At 37.4% G+C, this 22007-nt stretch overlaps 1 protein-coding gene and 1 non-coding gene across 2 annotated transcripts; one reads left to right on the top strand and one right to left on the bottom strand.

Annotated features, from left to right (window-relative positions):
* Positions 1-9010: 9010 nt before the first annotated feature.
* On the bottom strand, positions 9011-9973 carry LOC119803368 (olfactory receptor 6C75). Its single transcript, XM_038314628.1, has one exon. It carries the CDS (start codon positions 9971-9973, stop codon positions 9011-9013), a length of 963 nt encoding a protein of 320 aa, XP_038170556.1.
* A 10228-nt stretch (positions 9974-20201) lies between these two features.
* On the top strand, positions 20202-20308 carry LOC119803745. Its single transcript, XR_005283707.1, has one exon. It is a non-coding gene; the product is annotated as a U6 spliceosomal RNA (small nuclear RNA).
* Positions 20309-22007: the final 1699 nt, after the last annotated feature.

The raw sequence follows: 22007 nt of genomic DNA, 5'->3' as shown, positions 1-22007 counted from the left end.
GGCAAAGCAGACCAACCAGTTTCACACAACTACAGCCTGTTGCTGCCTGCTACAGCCATTGACTTCTTGGTGCATCTCCCAAGGGTTTTCAAGAAATCCAGAAAATACAAGTTATTATTCTGGAACACACTTAGTTCCCCTAGGATTGGTTTTAGTGCTACTCTCTCTAGAAAACTATTATCCATCATTTTTGATTATGGCATTTTGCCATTATTATAACATATTTATATTACATATAATATATTATAACGTGATTATACTATATTATATAATAATATTATCATTATAATTTCATTGTGTTAAATTGTACTTGCCAAAAGAACATTTGGTTCTCTTTTCCTTACCAGGCACTGGTAGCCACTGGCATCATTACATTCTGAATGGTTTTTCCTTTTCCCAGATATTAAACTTGATCATGTTATGCTGTCTTTTCAGCTATGCTTCTTTCACTTAGCAGTCTTCTTTCAAAGGCTGCTTAAGTACTGACTTTGATTTCATTTCTTATTTGCTTTACTTACTGAAAAATAGCTTCATATGCCTCTACTACGTTTTTATCCATTCATCCTATTAGTGAGCATGTCTTACTCCTCCACTAGTTTTTCCTTTGCTATGTTTTTACTCTTCTTTGTATGAAAATATACATGAATTATTATTTTGATTTTTTTCATACAATATATTTCTCCTTCCTTGGATCTTGTTAGGTCCTCCCCACATCCCTACCCACTCAATTTTATGTTCTCTCTCTCTCTCTCCTTTCTCAAACAACCAACAAACAAATCAAAACAAACAAAAAATCAAATGACAAAAATACCCAATAAATCATAGACAAACAAATAAACAAACAAAAAGCACATAAAACCCAAGGACTCAATTTTGAATTTGTCAACTGCTCCTGTCATGGGCCCCGCACTGGAGTACACTAGCATCACTCCTTTGAAGAAAATTGTTTTCCCCGTTCCCAGAAGGTATCAGTTCTTTGTTATTGGTGGTACCTTGAGTTCACATGCCTTTCTTCATGATGAGAGTTTGTTTGGTCTGAAATTCTGCAGGTCTTGTGTGTGTTCACAGTCTCTGTGAGTTCCTATGTGCATCAGCTCCTTTGTGCCGGGAAGACACTGCTTCCTTGGAGGCATCTTCCATTCTGGCTCTTACTGTATTCTTTTCTACATAAGTTATGCTTGCTTTGTGTCCTAAAATGCGGTCATTTCTGAGAAAAAAGTTCTATGGACTGCTTGGAATTTCTTCTTGTGTTTTGTTTGAATGTCCCGTAGATGCCCGTTAGGTACATTTAACTTACAACATTATTTATTCCAGCATTTTTCTATTTAGTTTTTGTTCGGATGACCTGCCAACTGACGCAATTGGAGTACTGACATCACTCTTTATTGCCATGTGAGGGTCAACATGTGATGTCAGCTGCAGGAATGTTTCTTTTATAAACTCGGGTGTTCTTGTGTTTGGTGCATGCATGAATGAATTAAAATAGAATTTTAATATCCTATTAGGGGATTTTTCCTTTAATGAGTGTGCAGTATCCTTCCCTATCTTTTCTGATTAGCTTTGTTTGAAGTCTATTGGTTTCTAGTTTAATGTGGTAGCTGTCAGGACCCTGAGTCCCAACCAATGGTAGGGTCTGTAGGTCCCAAGTAGAGCATGGTTCTGTGAGTCATCAAGGAGCCACACAAGAAGCTGATAGTAGCAGAGGTAGACTAACAGTAATGGCTGAAAGGTGTGGCATGGAAGAATTCTTCAGGCCTTTCTGCCTTTACTATTTAATTAAAAATTTTCTTTTTTCCTCCCTTAGGATCTAGCTGGGAAAAATGGTGTGGAAACCTAGACTAGAGTTGTGCTAAGAGTTATTTGAATGGTGGGAGAGAGACTGGCTCAAAAGGCTTCAGAGGACAAGAATATTAATATGTGGCCTAGAAATTATTTTTATGATATTTTGGTAAAGAATGTGGTTGTTTTTTTCTCTTGTCTGAAGAGTCTGCCTGAAGCTAAAATGAGGAGATTTTCATTAATTCCACTGACAGAGGAAATCTCAAAGCCTAATATAGACTCTGCTGTTTGCTTGTTTAATATTGTTAACATTAATGAAGATTTATAATAAAAAGGAGCAAGCTGAACAAGGGAAATAAAAACATGTGCAATTTGATATAAAAAGGAGCATAGGAAGTAGGATGGAACTAAATCCTGTGTTCAAGGAGAAAAATAGATTAAGAAATAGAATAAAGGGAGTGATGACCTCAGAGCAAGATCTTACCCAGCTAAGTTTCCAATTTGTAAAAAGAAATGAAAGAAGAGCTTAGAGGTGGGTGTGGTAGCTCGCACCTTTAATCCTAGCACTAGGGAGGCAGAGGCTGGCAGATCTCTGATTTTGAGGCCAGCCTGTTCTACAGAGCAAATTTCAGAACAGCTAAGCTTAGGCAGTGAAAGAATCCATGGAAAACAGAAAGCTGGTAAAGCTGTAATTGAATGAGGGGCCATGTTACACCCTAGCAAGCAGCAGAACTTAAGTGGTTTTGGCATTAAAGGAAAGAAGAAGGGCATTATGAAATCTCCCTCTGTGACTAAGGAAACAGCTGAGGCCAGGCATGTGTCAGGGGTGTCCTTGAATGGAGGCCTAGAGAGGCCATTGTGTGAAACTGTAGAGGTGAAGCCTGGGTTGCCTTGGAGAGCCAAATATAGGTCAGATCCATGAGATACCTGATGAGGAGAGCAGCTAACGGTGAGCAGAACCAGTCCAAGAGAAGAGTGTGGTGCAGTCAACAAAGCTAATCAGAGTTGGAGATCTGAAGAGTGCTTTGACATCAGGCATGGAGATGGAGAGTTGAGACTTTGCTCAGCTGATTTTCAGCCTTGCTTTGATCCAGTGTTTCCTCACTGTGCTCCCTTCCCTACACTTGAAACAGTAATGTATATCCTGTGCCATTATATGCTGGAAGAAAGTGATCTACTTTTAAAAAAATTTTATTTCGATTTTTTGTTCTTTCTTTTTTTCATTATTATTATTATTATTATACTACAGATTTTCCCCTCCTCCCCTCCTCCCATTTCACTCTCCTCCCCCTCCCCCCATTCTCCCTCCTCCTCCCTCTCCAGTCCAAAGAGCAGGGGACTACAGTTAAGAGATTGCATGAAACGTAGAAAAGACTTTTAACTTTTGACTTTAAAACACTCTTGAGACTGTGATAGACTGTGGGGACTTTTGAAATTGGACTAAATGCACATTGCATTACGATATTGTTACAAGTTCGAAAGGCCAGGGAGAGGAATGTGGTAGTTTGAATGTACTTGGCTCCCATAATCTCATGGGAGTGGCATTACTAGGAGGTGTGGCTTTGTTGGAGTGGGTGTGGCCTTGTTGGAGGAAGTGTGCCACTGTAGAGGTGGGCTTTGTAGTCTCCTATATGTTCAATCCATACTCAGCATCTCAGTTGGCTTCCTGTTGCCTGAGGATCAAAGATGTAGGATTCTCAACTCCCTCTCAGCACTATGTCTGCCTGTATCACTACCATGATGATAATGGACTGAACCTCTGAACCATAAGCCACCCCCATTAAATATTTTCCTTTATAAGAATTGCTTTTATCATGATGTTATAGCAATAGAAACCCTAACCAAGACACATTGGAACAGTCACCAATAGCTCAAATCCAAGAACCAAGAAAGGGAGGACTGGATCCATGCTCAGGTCTGCAATCAGGAATCTCCACTTTGAAATTGGAGGGACTTGTGTTCTCACAGCGAGTGGCACCGCCATGGACTGTGGGTGTGTTTAGCTACAAGTACAGTCTACGGCTGAGTTTGGGTGGACAGTTGTGTAGTTGGTGACCCAGGGCCTCACCTGGGGAGTTCAGGCTGGTGTGTGTGTGTGTGTGTGTAGCCTGATCTCAGAATGCTTTATTTTGCTATAACTGATTACGTTGAATAATAGGCACACACATAAAGTATTCTAAGGTAACTGATGTTTCTAGTAGTGACTCCCGCTATGGAGTATTGGTTTTGTACCACAGTCCTTGGCTTACTAGAGATGTGACTTTTGTAACATGAGAACGCAGTCTGTGATCGTCCTGTGTTTAAAGAGTGGGGCCTCTCTGGTAAGGAATTGTGAGCAACTGACAACCACTATATCTACCCACCCTCCAATTAAAACATTTCCACAGACTGTAAAAAAATTAAAAAAAAAAGCAAAAAGGAATGCTTAGGGAATTTCTTACTCACTTTGAGAATTCTTTGTATATTTTGGGAAAATGTTCTGTATATGTTATTTATCAGTGAATATGTTCTCCAGTTTTGGTACTTGTATTTCATTCACTGAACAATTTATTTTTATAGATATTTAAAAATACTATGTCAATCAGAGTTTTGCATATAGAACATCATATCATGTGCAAATAAAGTGTTTTTGGAGGAAACAACATTACCTAAATATATTATCTTCCCCTATTTTATTACTTTATTTTATAATTAAATTTTAGTCATTGGAATTTTTATAATGGGTTTAAATTTTTTTTGCAAAAATATTGTATTTTGCTTGTACCCACCTCCCCACCACCCTCCTTTTCTCTGGTTCTCACATATGCTGATTCCCTCCTCCCTTCAAATAATCTTTCTGCATTCATGTCACATATATGAATGTATAGATATATATGTGTATATTCATGTATGTGTACTACATACTTATACAGTTAATTCTAAATCTATGAAAAGACGCATTGTCTTTCTTAGCTAAGACAACTTCACAGACAATTGACCCTTTCTTTCCAAGTTGTGTTCAGTTTTCAATAGATTTTCCTTTCCACACTGGTACATGGTTTGTTTCAGACATGCACAAATCTACATTGTCACAGCTATTGTAACGTCATCTGTGCTGTATCCCTGCTGTGTTCAGAAGACTCTGTTTCCTTGTAGCCATCCGCCACCTCAAACTCTTAGGTCTTTTCTATCCCTGGATATGGCATATATACTCCATTTTGGGCTATCTGTCCCTTTACTTTGAACCTCAATGTATCTTTATATTTAAATTTAGTTTTTAATGTTTTGGTTTTCAATTCCTTTCATAATTTCAGTCTTTTAACTTTTTTGGTTCACTTAGCACATTTAAAGTAATTTTGCTATAACTAAGATAATATCTCTTATATTTGTAACTCTATACTTATTTTAATTCTTAATAATAAACTTATACAGTTTTCTTTATCATTCATCTTAATATATCAGATATATATTTCACTTTTTAAACAGTTACTAAAGAGTTTCAATATACGTTATAAAACTAATATTTGTCAGAGGCACACACCTTTAATCCCAGCACTCGGAAGGCAGAGGCAGGCAGATCTCTAAGTTTGATGCCAACCTGTTCTACAAGAGCTAGTTCCAGGACAGGCTCCTAAGCTACAGAAAAACTCTTTATCGAAAACCCCCAAAAAACCCACCTAATTTTTTCAATTTCAAACTATGTTGTTCATGCAGAGTGGCATTTTATGACAATATACTCTGACTTTTATGACACTGATGTCAGACAAGCACTGAGCTGAGCTCCTAGAGTCTTGTTGAGAAAAGGGAGGAGGGAATTGTATCAGTCGGGGGGGAGATCATGATGGGCGAACCCACAGAGAAAGCTGACCTGAGCTCATGGGAGTTCATGGATGCTGCTGGACCAACAGTCAGGGAGCCTTCATGGGACGACCTAGGCCCTCTGTATGTGTGTAACAATCCTGTAGCTAGGTCTCTTAGTAAGAGACCTAACTACTTTCTTTCTAACACTGAGAACAGGATCTCTCCCTGGCTCTTAGTTGGCTTTGGGTAACCTTTTCCCCATGCTGGAATATCTGGTTGTGCCTAGACATGAGGCATCCTGCCCCAGGTTGATGTGTCATGCTTTGTGCAAGTCCATGGGAGGCCTGTCCCTTTCTGAATGGAGATGGAGGAGGGGTAGGTGAGGAGGGGGATATGGGAAAGGGGAAGAGATGGGAGGAGAAGAAGGAGGAGGTGAAACTGGTTGGTATGTAAAATAAATGAAAAAAATGTTATTTTAAAAAAGAATACTTGAATGGAGATATGGCTTAGTGGTTAAGAACACTTGTTGCTCTTTGCCGAGGACCTGGGTTTGAGCCCCAGAACACACACGGTAGCTCACAACCGCCTATAACTCTAGTTCCAGGGATGTAGTTCTGAGGATCTGTTCTAACCTTTTTGGGCACAGAGGACACACATGGCCAATGTTGATACATGCTAGGCAAAACCCTCACAATAAAACAAAATGAATATATAAAACATTTTAAAAGGGAAACTTATTTAAATTTATTGTTCAGCTACCTTTCTTCCTGTGGAATGGAGTCTCTGACCTATTTAATTTTTCTTCTGCTTGAAGAACTTTTTACAACATTTCTGATAGGTCAGATCCACTCGGAACAAATCCATCTAGGTTCTGTTTGTATGAGAAAGTTTGCATTTTTTCATCCCTTTGGAGATAAATGAAACAGATGGAACTTAGTGGCCTTTCTTTTACAACACTTTACAATTCCTATGTATTTTCTCTGTGCTCCTCCGAGTTTGCCTTTGTTCTTCTAACCTGCTGTTCTTGTACCTGGAGTTTCATGTCATAGTCCTGGTGTGGAGGCAGATAATGACAGGTTTTTTTAATTTTTTAATGATGAAAACTGTTTTTTATGTATGTTTCTTTAAGCTGTGACTTTTATAAGTGAATTTTTTATTTTTTGAGCACTCATAAGGTAAAAAGCTATACATAATATTTGATTCTTCAAAGATAAATTACTAATAATTTACTGTTGAGTAAAAATATCATTGATAAAGATATAACTGATCATGTGTGTTTGTGTAGTGCATGCTTGCATGTGTGTAGGGAGTACATGCACATATGTCTTGTCCTCCTTGATTACTTTTATTTTGTTGTTTGAGAGGCATTTTCTCACCAAACTTGGAACTCATCAGTACCAGGGATCCTCCTTCTATGCCACCATCCTTGTGGTAGGCTTCCTGGTGCATACCATCACACCTGTTTTCTACATAGATGTTTGGGATCCAAACCAAGACCTTCATATTTGAACAGGAAACACTTTACAAACTGAATCATTTCCCAGCTTCTAAACACCTTATTTATATATAATTTTACTTGTTATACATATTATATATGGTGAAAAATGAGATGAAGTAAAAATTAAAGGTCATTTTTAGTGTGGTAATAAATTATTGTAATAACATATTACTTGTGGAGAGAGAGTTAGCCTTGTAAGGGCATTTGTCAATGCTTGTGCATACTGAAGTAAGAAAGGACTGAAATTATCACCCAATCAAAGAATTGGTTACGTTTGATTGCAGTCAACTTTATACATCTTTGTGTTTTCTTGTATTTCTCTCCTCTGTGAGTAGAGCCACAATGTGACCTCTAAGTGCATCCATGCATAAACTCTGATAATGTGTGACTTGCACTAACCATTTTATTTGGATTTAATACCAAAAATGCCAACACAGACTAGTTTCTAAACATATCTTATTTATTTGTGGATCTACAACACAGTATTCCTTGATATCATAACAGAGTGCTTGGCTGGAGAAATAATTATAATCATTAAGATCTTACTGACAATGAAATACATGTAAAAATCTCAGAAGCGATATTACTCAGAATTTTATAAGTATTTCAGTATCTCAGATTATCTGCATGATTTCTTCTTTTGTTACAAATCTTTAAACAGACAATAATAGTAAAAAGCAAATACTTTTGTGTTAATGGACCCAGGAAGTTTGAACTCAAGTAACACAGCAATTTGTAAGTTTCTTTTTCAGTTTTCCTGAATTGGATTTGATGTTTGCAGATAAACTTTGCTAATCAAGAGGATAAATTATTCCTTACTCTTTCCTTTCCCTTTGCTATCTCTTATTTCATGTTCTTTATCCTGTCTGCTTATAGTTTATATTCATTTACTTAATCTTTACATTTTATTCATACTTTGGATTTTTTATTTTATATTTCTGCTTACTTGCTTTAACTTACAAAGTCAACTTATATAGTTTCATTTCTTTATAAATTGTCTCAACAAAGAATTTATAATCAAAATATCACTTAATCTCCATTTTATAATTACACTAGTTTAAAATGTACTTGAATGAAGCTTGCATCATTCCTGGGAGCACAATGGAATAGTCAGAACTTCCTATTGCAATTGAATAGTTATTTCTTGAATTCACATAGGAATTAATCATCAAATTAACCTGTGATTCAGATCAAGCCGAGTATCAGGAAGCTAAAAATTGAATCATGTACTGGTTATCTATCAGACTCACAGCTTTGTCCCAAGACAGTCACTCTTCTTAGTGAAGCGGAGATCCTGAGGGACTCATTAGGCACAGGACCAACCTTGGAACACTATTTTAATTTTCTTAGCTACTTCTCAAAGTCATTGTCTTGGCTATGAGCCTGTGCTAAAGGAAACCTCTGAAAAAGAGATAATAGAAAAAAAAGAAAATCATTATTGCATGTTGAATGATGGAAGAAGTCTAAGACATCAGTACTTGTGATGGATAATCACCAGGATAATGCCAGCGTTCACTGTTCCATCCACATCAACACTCCTGTTCATTCAGCGACTCATCATTGGGAATGACAAGTGTACCAGTGGAAAGAATATAAAAGTAAAGTCAGGAGAACAATGAACCCTTAGAAGTTATGGTTTTCATTTTAAATTTTGGTTAGTAGAAATAGAGACATTTTCAGTTGGAATCATTTGTCATTTAAAAAACAGTAACAAAGAATAAAATAAATGTCATACCTTTGATGTATGTTTACTTATATTTTCTTTAGAAAAATAATTTTTAAAACTCCAATGCATTTCATCTTATATTTCTATTTATTCTTTATATATATTTGCTCCGGATTATTAGTGTGCTTCATATATTTTAATAATTGTTGGGAAAGAATCGACATAGAGTAGAGCAGAGGTTTTCATTCAGTTCTGTCTTTAGAGGTCCCCTTTCCTCATGATCATGTTCATTTCTTTAAAGAAAAGAGGATTCTCTGGACCACGGTTTTGAAGGCTTGCTTCACTTGCTGGTTCCTCAGTGTATAGATGAAGGGGTTCAGGAGAGGAGCCACTGAGGTGTTTAGCACAGCTACTCCTTTGCTTAAAGTCACCCTCTCCCTTGCAGAAGGTTTAATATACATGAAAATGCAGCTGCCGTAAGAGAGGGAGACAACGATCATATGGGAGGAGCAAGTGGAAAAGGCCTTTTTTCTTTGATTTTTAGAAGGAATTCTCAGAATTGTTTGAATGATATATGTGTAGGAGATAATAATTAATGTCAAGGTGACCATGAGTGTTACCACGGCCAACAAAAATGCCATGAGTTCTAGAAGGTGAGTGTTTGAGCAAGAAAGCTGCAAAATTGGAGAAGAGTCACAGATAAAGTGATCAATTATATTGGAGGCACAGAAGTCTAGCTGCAGCAGAAGGACGATTGGTGGAAAGATGATCAGGAATCCTGCAGACCACGAGCTAAGGACAAGAAGAACACACACACGGTTGCTCATGATTGTTGTGTAGTGCAGAGGTTTGCAGATGGCCACGTAACGATCATAGGACATGGCAGCCAGAAGGTAAAACTCTGTCACTCCCAAGAAAATAAAGAAGAATAGCTGAGCCACACAACCGCTGTAGGAAATGGTTCTGTCTCCTGTCACAACTGTGACAAGGAATCGGGGAATGCAGACAGACGTGAAGGATATTTCTAGGAGTGCGAAATTGCGAAGGAAGAAATACATGGGTGTCCTCAAACGGGTATCTGAGAGGGTGAGGATGATGATGATGAGGTTTCCAGTCACACTTAACATGTAGGTAACAAGAAGAAATGTGAAAATCACAAGCTGCCACCGTGGGTCATCAGTCAGTCCAAGAAGAATAAAATCTGTTACTGATGTGGAATTTCTTCTAATAGTCTCTGCTTCTAAAGCCATACTAAATGGATGAAGAAATAAGACATCAACTTTGCAAAAAAACTTGTAAACTGTTTCAAGCTTATTTTACTGGGCATAATGTCCTTCAAATTCATCTATGATGTCATAGATTTCAAGGCAGCAATGTCTCCTTTGTAAAGCTGGACATTATTATACAATGCGTGCATGAACACACATTGCATTGTATATTATTTTATATTTGTAACATAGTCCATGAAATCCTAATATTTTCAAAGAGTATAAATTTGTAGTTATACAGGATAAATAAGTCTAAAGAGCTAAATGCAAGTGTCTATTAACTAAAATATACTTAATACTGTGGTGTTGTTTATGACAATTTACTTTGGGAGGAGATTTTTATGTACTTTTTCAGCAAATGGAAAAACAATAAATAGAAGATGATATATAAAATGACTTTCTTTATTGCAGTAATCATTTCCTACATCTATGTATCAAAACATATGTGTATACATTATATATCTAATGAATAAAATACCCAACTAAACACATATACTTAAAAATCAAAGTCACCACCATTGTTTAAAATTGATTTGTGGTAAATTATACAAAATACCTAAAATCTCTGTTCCTTCCTAATTTCATAATCATGACTTTATTTTCTTCATATTCTCTTATATTTTGTCACAATTTCCTGAAACAATGAAATGTCTGAGAACTTACTCTCAGTGTAGTTCTCTAAAAGATTTTTATGTATTGTGCTTTCCTCTACCTTATAAAACATTTCTCTATTATAATTCTTTTTCTCTTTACAAACCTTTATACTTTTTGGAGATAAAGTTGTGGTTCAGAGTAATATGTTCCTGGTATGCACACATACTTGGACATATCTGATAGATGAAAGACATTCATGTCTAAGTTAAACGACTGTGTACAGGACATTTCCTGCCTGCTATAATGAATTTCTGTAGGAATCTAAATACTCTCTTATTGAATATATTTTATTTGCCCCATTCCTATCTTGAGCCTATCTTGTGATGTATAAAGCAATACTTACATAAAATGACCTTATTTTATTTTGTTACTGAGACGAGTCTTGCTATATAGCCAGTCAGGCCTTGAATTTATACTCTCCTGCCTGAAACCCATGAACCCTGACACTGCAGATGAAGCTCCTGCTCCTGGCTCTAATTTTACTTTCATAAACCATAAGCGCTCTTACCTGTTCTGTTTTCAGCCTTGTAAACCACAGTTGCACAATATTGCTTATTCTCGTTTGTGACTAATAAATGACACAGTTCAACACTCAAGTGTTCAGGAGAGAAAAATAATTTTCTTTCTTCTATATTTTGCATCCATCTTCACTTTTGATGTGATATAAAGGTTTTTTTTCCTTGTTCATTCATGCATAAAGTCATTTCAGAGCTTGAGGTATGTCCGGGTATCCAGGCAACTTGCCCAGTCTCATCTCTCCTCTACAGCCTTTGCAAGTGTCTCTGCTAAGAAGTAGAATGACATTTCCTCAGCCTTAGTTGATTAATTTAATAGGTGAATGAATTTACCTCAAAATTTTATATATAAGTTTTCTTGGAAATGAGATGGTCTCATTCTCCAGCATTTGCTCTTTATGGTCATATGGCACACAGCTTCTAGTCATTTTGGTTTTACACGACAAATCCTAATCTTTGCTATGTACAAAATCTGTGTGCAAAGCCAAAGCCAAATGTACTTGCTTAGCATAGAAAATAACTTGTTTTCAGTTTTGCACAAACTGATCCCTAGTGTTCCATTTTCTGAAAAGTATTTGCAAGTGATAAGATGGTAAGAACATGAAAAATTATTTAGTACTATGATTTATAACATAGTTTTGCTACAGTGAAAAATTAATTTGCAATGCTATTTTAATAGATAATTAATTGAAATTTTATTGTTTAATTATATATGCATACATAAAGTGTATATTGAAATTGCTTATACAGAACACAATACTACTTAAAAAACAAAAATTATATTTCTGAAAAAATATACTTACTTTTTCCTAAATACTACTGGTTACAGTCATTCCCATTTCTAATGGCGTATTAGTTTGCTTAAATATTAATCTAATGTTTATTAGTTTGTTTAAATATAACATAAATATTAAGTATTGTTAAATAGTGTTTTTAGGAATTTTTGAAAGAGTTTTGTAATTAATATCTATTCAGTTATCTTATGCTTGTAACCAAATCTCCAAAGTATTAATAATAATATAAAATCCTAAAAACTTTTTAATCTTTAGAATGATATACATCAACTCATTTATACTCATGAATCCAAAAATGACTAAGGATCTATTGTTCCAGATTATTATATCTAAGTAACCTAAAGAAATAATACCTTGATATACAAAACATAAATGATCATAAAGCAAGGCTAATATAATTTCTTTACTAGCCTGATAGTGGGGTGATAGAATTGATAACAAAGCATTGCTATTCAGCTTGGTCCCAATATCATCTGTTCTATTTAACATGGACTCAAGGGGATTGGCAGACTGAATACACAAAAGACACCATGGAGATTACATCCTCAGGATACTAACCAATAAACAGTGATCCAAATAACTCCATATAATTTACAATGGATTAGATATAAATAACCTGAAATCAAAGCAGAAAAATACACAAATGATTAAAAATTTATAATTAACTGAAACTTTGCAAAGAGAAGAAGCTAAAAATTAGAGAAATATAGATTAGAGGCTGGAGAGATGGATTAGCAGTTAGGAGCACTTGATGCTCTTGAGGAGGTCCAGGGTTTGAACACATAATGGGCACATCATCTGTAATTCTAGTTCCAGGGGATCTGACACAGTCTTCTGATGTCCATTGGCACCAGGCACATATGTGGTGCACATACATACATGCACACAAAACTCTTTGTTTTTGTTTTTGAGACAGGGTTTCTCTGCAGTTTTTTAGAGCCTGTCCTGGAACTAGCTCTTGTAGACCAGGCTGGTCTCGAACTCACAGAGATCCACCTGCCTCTGCCTCCTGAGTGCTGGGATTAAAGGCGTGCGCCACCACCGCCCTGCGCACACAAAACTCTTATGGGCATAAACAAACATAAAAATTAGAGAACAATAGCATCTAAATGGATACATACTAAACTGTAAATGATTAGGATTTAGAGGAAATCATAATTCATTAAGAGTTTTAGAATGATCTTATGTGTTCATTATTCTGCATGATGAAAGATATCAGGCTTATTTTTATGGTTTTATAAGTTTCAGCAAATTATGATTATAGTCACTACAATTTGTTCATTTAGTCATTATTTTTGAAAACTCACCCTGTCTTGAGTTTTGATGTAAATTATAATCATACAGAAATAATAAAGACAGTTCTCATTTAGATTTTACTTTCACAAGACTGACCAAGAATTAGATATAATCTTGAAATCTGAATTTTCAAGTCAAGTGCAAATAACATTCTTCATAAACAGATACTGTATTTTATTTAATATTTTTATATTATAATATGATTATAAAATTTCTTCCTTTTCTTTCCTTTCTCTAAATACCCCCATGTACTCCTGTTTGCTCTCTTTCAAATCTCTAGTCTCTTTTTCTTAAGTTGTTGTTTTACACACACACACTTCTAAATATATAAATATAACCTCGGTCTATGTAATGTTATTAGTATGTATATGTTTTTGAGCTGACCATTTGGTATTGAATAACCAATTGGTGTGCTCAATGGGTGTACTGAATATATTCAATTGTGCTAAAGTGTTAATATAAATAATCAGTGTTTCATTGCCTAATAGAATTGATGATTTCATATTACACAAAGTTGATTAGCTGGTCACAGTTTAATATTTTAAGGGTCTGTTTCTTAATGCTTTTTATTAAGAATTTTTAATACAATCTTTTATAATTTTTTACATAGCTATTTCTGTTTCTACTCCCTCCCTTCCTCTCATTTCACCCTTCCCTTCATCCACTCCTCAGGAAGGATAAGGCTTCCCATAGAGTGTCAACAAAGTCTAACATTCAAGGCAGAACCAAGGTCCTCCCCTCTATATCTAGGCTGAGTAAGGTATCCCTCAAAAAATAATGGGCTCCTATATGTCAGTTAAGGCACTAGGGATAAATCCTGGTCCCACTGCCAGTGGTCCCACAAACTGCCCAAGCCTCACAACTGTCCCCAACATTCAGTGGGACTAGTATGGCCCTATGCAGGTTCTCCCACTATCAGTCCAGAGTCAGTGGGCTATCAGTAGCTCAGATCAGCTCTTTCTGTGGCTATCACCATCATTGTCTAGACCTATTTGCTTATATTATCACTTCTCCCTCTCTTGCAGCTCTGGTAGCTCAGCCCAGTGCTTTGCTGTAGATCTCTGCATCTGCTTCCATCAGTTGTTGGTTGAAGGTTCTATGATGATAACTAAGGTAGTTATCAATCTGATTACAGGAAAGGCCAACTTAAGTGTCCTCTAAACTGTTGCTTCGAGTCTTAGCTGGGGTCATCCTTGTGGATTCCTGGGAATTTCCCTACTACCATGTTTCTTGATAGCCCTTTCATGACTCCCTCAATCAAGGGATCATTTTCCTTTCTCTCCCTCACTGTCCTTTCCCCTTATTGAGCATTCCATTCCCTCATGTTCTCCTCCTCCTTCCTCTTCTTCCCTCCTTCTCCCCTTCTGCTCTCCCTTCTCCTTCATACCACCTCCCATTTTCTCTGGAGATCTTGTCTAATTCTCCTTCCAAGGGGGTTCCATGTATGTCTCTCTTAGGGTTCTCCTTGTTACCTAGTTTCTCTGGGATTGTGGACTATAGGCTGGTTATCCTTTGCTTTCCATCTAATATCCATCTAATGTCCATTTATGAGTGAGAGTACATACCAAGTTTGTCTATCTGAGTCTGGGTTAACTCACTCAGGGTGCTTTTTTCTAGTTTCATCCATTTGCATGCAAATTTCAAGATATTTTTTTTCTGTTGAGTAAGTACTCCGTTCTCTAAATATACCACATTTTCTTTATTAGCTCTTCAGTTGAGGGATCACCATCCCTGACATCCAACTCTATTATAGAGCTACAGTAATGAAAACAGCTTGGTATAGACAAGTGAGTCAATGGAATCTAATCAAAGACCCTGATATTGATCCACACACCTCTGAACACCTGATTTTTGACAAAGAAGCTAAAATTATACAATGGAATAAAGAAAGCATCTTTAACAAATGGCTCTGGCATAACTGGGTGCTGATATGTAGAAGAATGCAAATAGATACAAATATCTATCCCCATGCACAAAGCTTAAGTCCAAATGGATAAAAGGCCTCAACATAAATTCAGCTACCCAGAACCTCATTGAAGAGAAATTGGGAAGTAGCCTTGAATTCATGGGCACAGGAGACCACTTCCTAAATATAACTCCAGTAGCACAGACACTGAGAGCAACAATTAATAAATAGGACCTCCTGAAACTGAGAAACTTCTGTAAGACAAAGGACACAGTCATTCAGGCAAAATGGCAGTCTGCTGAATTGGAAAAGATTTTCACTAACCCCACATGAGACAGAGGGCTGATCTTCAAAATATATAAAGAGTTCAAGAGATTAGACATCAAATTACCAAATAATCCAATCAAAAAATGGGGTACAGATCTAAACAGAGAATTCTCAACAGAAGAATTGCAAATGGTCAAAAAACAAATAAGGAATTGCTCAATGTCCTTAGCTATCAGGGAAATGCAAATCAAAATGATTTTGAGATACCATCTTACACTGGTCAGAATGGATAAGATAAAAAACACCAATGATAGCTTATGCTGGAGAGGATGCAGAGTAAGGGAAACACTCCTCCACTGTTGATAGGAGTACAAACCTAAACAGCCACATTGAAATCAGTGTGGCAGTTTCTCAGAAAATTGAGAATTAATCTACCTCAGGACCTAGCAATACCACTCTTGGGCATATAACTAAAGGATGTACACTCATACCACAAGGACATTTTCTCAACCATGTTCATAACAACATTATTCATAATAGTCAGTACCTAGATGTCTCTTAACTGAGGAATACTTTAAAATATCAAGTATTATTACAGAGAACAGACTTCACGCTATGTGTTTAAGTATAAAATTACATCATATACATTAATGAATGAATTGAGGAGTTGTCAGAAGGCTGAAACACATGTTAGAATAGCTTTGGGGGAATGATCTCAAAGTCATTGCCCTAACTGATTACCCACAAGAGCTACTACTTCTCAATTCAATGCTATTCCTGTGAGTTTAGGACTACCTTCAACTGCTGTGATCTGAACCAGCATTACGGATGCATAACTGTACCCGAGTTAGAAGTTCAAATCCCTTATGAGTACATCTGACTTGAAGGATAAAGCACTGTTAAGGGCTTATCTGTTCTTTAAAAATTAAATGCAAATAGTTATGTATCATTAAATTTGAGCTATAATTAATAGTTACATTTTCAACCCTCTCCCATGGTAAACTTCACCTTTCATGATAGCCACAAATAACGTAAAGTATCTTGCAGTAACACTAACCAAGGAAGTGAAAAATCTTTTCGACAAGAACTTTAAGGCTGTGAAGAAAGAAATTGAAGAGGACACCAGAAAATGGAAGGATCTCCCATGCTCTTGGATTGGTAGGATCAACAGTAAAAATGGCAATTCTACCAAAGGCAATCTATAAATTCAATGCAATCCCCATTAAAATCCCAACAAAATTCTTCACAGACCTTGAGAGAACAATAATCAACTTTATATGAAAAAACAAAACAACCAGGATTGCCAAAACAATCCTATACAATAAAGGAACTTCCAGAGGCATTACCATCCCTGACTTCAAACTCTATTACAGAGCTACAGTAATGAAAATAGCTTGGTATTGGCAAAAAAAAAAGAGAGACATCGACCAATGGAATCTAATCGAAGACCCAAATATTAACCCAGAAACCTATGAACACCTGATTTTTGAAAAAGGAGCAAAAGTATACAATGGAAGAAAGAAAGCAAGCATCTTCAACAAATGGTGCTGGCATAACAGGATGTCAGCCTGTAGAATAATGAAAATAGATCCATATCTATCACCTTGCAAAAACCTCAAGTCCAAATGGATTGAAGATCTCAATATAAATCCAACCACATTGAACCTGATAGAAGAGAAAATGGGAAGTAGTCTGCAACACATGGGCACAGGAGACCACTTTCTACATATAACCCTAGTAGCACAGACAATGAGAGCAACAAGGAATAAATGGAACCTCCTGGTACTGAGAAGCTTCTGTAAAGCAAAGGACACGGTCATTAAGACAAAAAGGCAACTTACTGAATGGGAGAAGATCTTCACCAACCTCTCAACAAACAAAGGTCTGATCTCCAAAATATATAAAGAACTCAAGAAACTAGACATTAAAATTCTAAATAACCAAATTAAAAAATGGAGTACTAAACTGAACAGAGAATTCTCAACAGAAGAATTTCAAATGGCCAAAAGATACTTAAGGTCATGTTCAACTTCTTTAGGGATCAGGGAAATGCAAATCAAAATAACTTTGAGATACCATCTTACACCCGTTAGAATGGCTAAAATCAAAAACACCAATAATAGCCTATGCTGGAGAGGATGTGGAGTAAGGGGAACACTCATCCATTGCTGGTGGGAATTCAAACTTGTACAACCACTTTGGAAATCAGTGTGGCAGTTTCTCAGGAAACTGGGAATCAACATACCTCAGGATCCAGCAATACCACTCTTGGGAATTACCCAAGAGATGCCCAATCCTACTACAAAAGCATTTGTTCAACCATGTTCATAGCAGCATTATTTGTAATAGCCAGAACCTGAAAACAACCTAGATGCCCCTCAATGGAAGAATGGAAAAAGAAAGTGTGGAATATATACACATTAGAGTACTACTCAGCGGTAAAAAACAATGACATCTTGAATTTTGCATGCAAATGGATGGAAATAGAAAACACTATCCTGAGTGAGATAACCCAGACCCCAAAAGTCCACTCATTAGTGGACTCTAGCCACAAACAAAGGACATTGAGCCTATAATTCACAAGCCTAGAGAAGCCAAATAACAAGGTGAACCCAAAGAAAAACATATATAGATCCTCCTGGAAATTGGAAGCAGACAAGAATGCTGGGCAAAAGTTGGGAGTATGGGGGTCAGGGTAGGGGTGCCGGTGGGGTTGGGAGAAGGGGAAAGGGAAGAGGTTGAGAGCTTGGGGAAGTGGGAAGGCTGAGATGGAGGAAGGGTGAGCAGGGAATAAGATATCTACATTAAGGGAGCCATTTTAGTGTTGACAAGAGACTTGGCTCTAGAGAGGAACCCAGGTGTCCACGGGGATGTCCCTAGCTAGGTCCGTGGGCAACAGAGAAGAGAGTTCCTGAACTGGCCTTGCCCATAATCACACTGATGATTATCTCAAATATCACCATAGAATCTTCATCCGGTGATGGATGGAGTTAGAGACAGAGACCCACATCAGAGCAACGGACTGAGCTCCCAAGGTCCAGTTGAAAGCAGAAGGAGAGAGAAGAGCAAGGAAGTCAGGACTGTGAAGGGTTGGTCCACCCACTGAGACAGTGTGCCTGATCTAACGGGAGCTAGCCAAATCCAGCTGGACTGGGACTGAATGAGCATGTGATCAAACCTGACTCTCTGAATGTGGCTGACAATGGGGGCTGACTGAGAAGCCATTGATAAAGGAACTGGGACTTGTTTCTATTGATGTACTGGCTTTTTGGGACCCTAATCTATTTGGATACACAGCTTCCTAGGCCTGGATGGAGCCGGGAGGGCCTTGGACTTCCCACAGGGCAGGGGATCCTGTCCTCTGTTAAGGGAGGAGGGTGAGTAGGGAAGCGGGAGGGGAATGGGAGGAGGGGGAAGTGGAAATTTTTGAATGGAAAAATAAAAAAAGGAAAAAAGAATAAACAGCAGGAAGAAAAAAAAAGAAATGTAGGAACAAGAGTGGTCAAGAACACAAAGAAAACCCACAGAATCAACTAATCTGGCCTCGAAGAGACTCACAAAGACTTAAATGACAATCAAGGAGCATGCATGGGTTTGATCTAGATCCCCTGCATATATGCAGGTTGTGTAGCTTGTTATTCTTGTGGGACTCTTAATGGAAGGAGCAGGGACCATGTCTGACTCTTTTGGCTGTTTTTTTGGGACCCTTTTCCTCCTACTGGGTTTCTTCTTCCAGCCTTAATATGAGGGCTGGTACCTAGTCTTAATGCAACTTTATATGCTACATTTAGTTGATATCCATGGGAGGACTTCTCTCTTCTGAAGAAAAATGGAGGAGGAGTAGATGAGGGATCAGGGATGGGGAGGGACTGAGGGGAGGAGGAAGGGGAAACTGCATTTTGGATTACTATATGAGAGAAAAGTCATTCAGCACTGTTGAAGTTATTGTAAGTTGACTCTATCAGTTTGATAAATAAAGAACCAGACATAGAAATATGAATTAATAGAAAAATGTAGTTGTTTTATACAAGGTAGCTCTTAGTATTCACCAGAGAAGCTTCTTTTTGAGGTGTGTGGTAGTTAAATACAGAGACCCATAACTGGTCAAACAACAGAGAATATGGGGGTTTCAGCCGTAAATGCATCACATCAGAGACCAACTTGGCAGAGAGGACTAAAAAAGTTAAAAATGGTAAGAACCAGAGTTTGAGGAGGACTAGGACAAAACTGTCTCCTGGACATGATAGCACAGTTATACTCATGCACTCCCTGATCCTGTAGTTGCCAACACAAGAACCTGTGCAAGATCACGCAGTAGATATTCCATCATGGAAGGGGATGGGCATATGAGGCCCAGCTGTTAGCTGAGGAGCTATTGGCATAGTTACTAGGTAAGTGGAAGTCAGGTTTCAATAGGAGTATGGCCCCTGGTAGATGACCATGCTGCAGTGGATGGCCCCACATCCACTAGGTTACAGAAGATTTGAAGCTGGGAAAAAAATAAGGGGGAAATGTATAGGAGGAGTTGGAGTGGAGAATGATGGGTAAGTGACATCAAAGTACCTTGTATACCTGTATGAAATTTGTAAAAGTATAGAAGTATTTTAAAGAACTTTTATCATGGAATTATGTGCAGGAGAGGCCTATGTTTTTGTAGAAGCATAGCAAAAATAAAAACAAAAAATTGGGGAGCTGGGGGAGCTGGAGGAGAAGTAGGAAGAGGAATTGTGGTTACTACGTAAGACAAGAAAATAAATAAAATTAAAAAATTCCCCCAAGTGCTCGCTTCGGCAGCACATATACTAAAATTGGAACGATACAGAGAAGATTAGCATGGCCCCTGCGCAAGGATGACACGCAAATTTGTGAAGCGTTCCATATTTTTCAATGCGGAATTCTACCAGAACTTCCAAGAAGACCTAATACCTATACTCCTTAAGGTATTTCATAATATAGAAACACAAGAGTCACTGCCAAATTCCTTCTATGAAGCTACAGTTACCCTGATACCTAAACCACACAAAGACTCAACCAAGAAAGAGAATTACAGGCCAATCTCACTCATGAACATTGACACAAAAATTCTCAATAAAATACTGGCAAACCGAATCCAAGAACACATTAGAAAAATTATCCATTACGATCAAGTAGGCTTCATCCCAGAGATGCAGGGCTGGTTCAACATACGAAAATCTATCAATGTAATCCATCATATAAACAAACTGAAGGAAAAAAACCATATGGTCATCTCATTAGATGCTGAAAAAGCATTTGACAAAATTCAGCACCCTTTTATGATAAAGGTCTTGGAGAGATTAGGGATACAAGGGTCATTCCTAAATATAATAAAAGCTATTTACAGCAAGCCGACAGCTAACATCAAATTAAACGGAGAGAAACTCAAGGCTATCCCACTAAATTCAGGAACACGACAAGGCTGTCCACTCTCTCCTTATCTCTTCAATATAGTGCTTGAAGTTCTAGCAATAGCAATAAGACAACATAAGGGAATCAAGGGGATTCAATTTGGAAAGGAAGAAGTTAAACTTTCATTATTTGCAGATGATATGATAGTATACATAAGCGACCCCAAAAACTCCACCAAAGAACTCCTACAGCTGATAAACTCCTTCAGTAACGTGGCAGGATACAAGATCAACTCCAAAAAATCAGTCGCCCTCCTATACACAAAGGATAAGGAAGCAGAGAGGGAAATCAGAGAAGTATCACCTTTCACAATAGCCACAAATAGCATAAGATATCTGGGAGTATCGCTAACCAAGGAAGTGAAGGATTTATTTGACAAGAACTTTAAGTCTTTGAAGAAAGAAATTGAAGAGGATACCAGAAAATGGAAGGATCTCCCCTGCTCGTGGATTGGGAGGATCAACATAGTAAAAATGGCAATTCTACCAAAAGCAATCTATAGATTCAATGCAAGCCCAATCAAGGTCCCATTAAAATTCTTCACAGAGATTGAGAGGACAATAATCAACTTTATATGGAAAAACAAGAAACCCAGGATAGCCAAAAAAATCTTATACAATAAAGGTTCTTCTGGAGGCATTACCATCCCTGACTTCAAACTCTATTACAAAGCTACAGTATTGAAAACTGCTTGGTATTGGCATAAAAACAGAGAAGTTGACCAATGGAATCGTATAGAAGACCCGGATCTTAAACCACAAACCTATGAACACCTGATTTTTGATAAAGGAGCCAAAAGTACACAATGGAAGAAAGAGGGCATCTTCAACAAATGGTGCTGGCATAACTGGATGTCAACCTGTAGAAGAATGAAAGTAGATACATATCTATCACCATGCACAAAACTCAAGTCCAAATGGATTAAAGACCTCAATATTAATCTGAACACATTGAGCTTGATAGAGGAGAAAGTGGGAAGTACTCTACAACAAATGGGCACAGGGAACCGTTTCCTGCGCATAACCCCAGCTGCACAGACTTTAAGGGCAACATTGAATAAATGGGACCTCCTGAAGTTGAGCAGCTTCTGTAAAGCAAAGGACATTGTCACTAAGACACAAAGGCAGCCTACTGACTGGGAAAAGATCTTCACCAAC

This window comes from Arvicola amphibius, chromosome 17 (genome assembly GCF_903992535.2).
Source record: "Arvicola amphibius chromosome 17, mArvAmp1.2, whole genome shotgun sequence".
Taxonomy (NCBI): Eukaryota; Metazoa; Chordata; class Mammalia; order Rodentia; family Cricetidae; genus Arvicola; species Arvicola amphibius.
Note: the sequence above shows the minus strand (reverse complement) of the source record. Positions and strands in the feature narration are given on the sequence as shown.

Bases quoted from the DNA above. Each gene is read 5' to 3' on its own strand.
- LOC119803368 (XM_038314628.1), bottom strand. From the start codon at position 9,973: ATGGCTTTAGAAGCAGAGACTATTAGAAGAAATTCCACATCAGTAACA.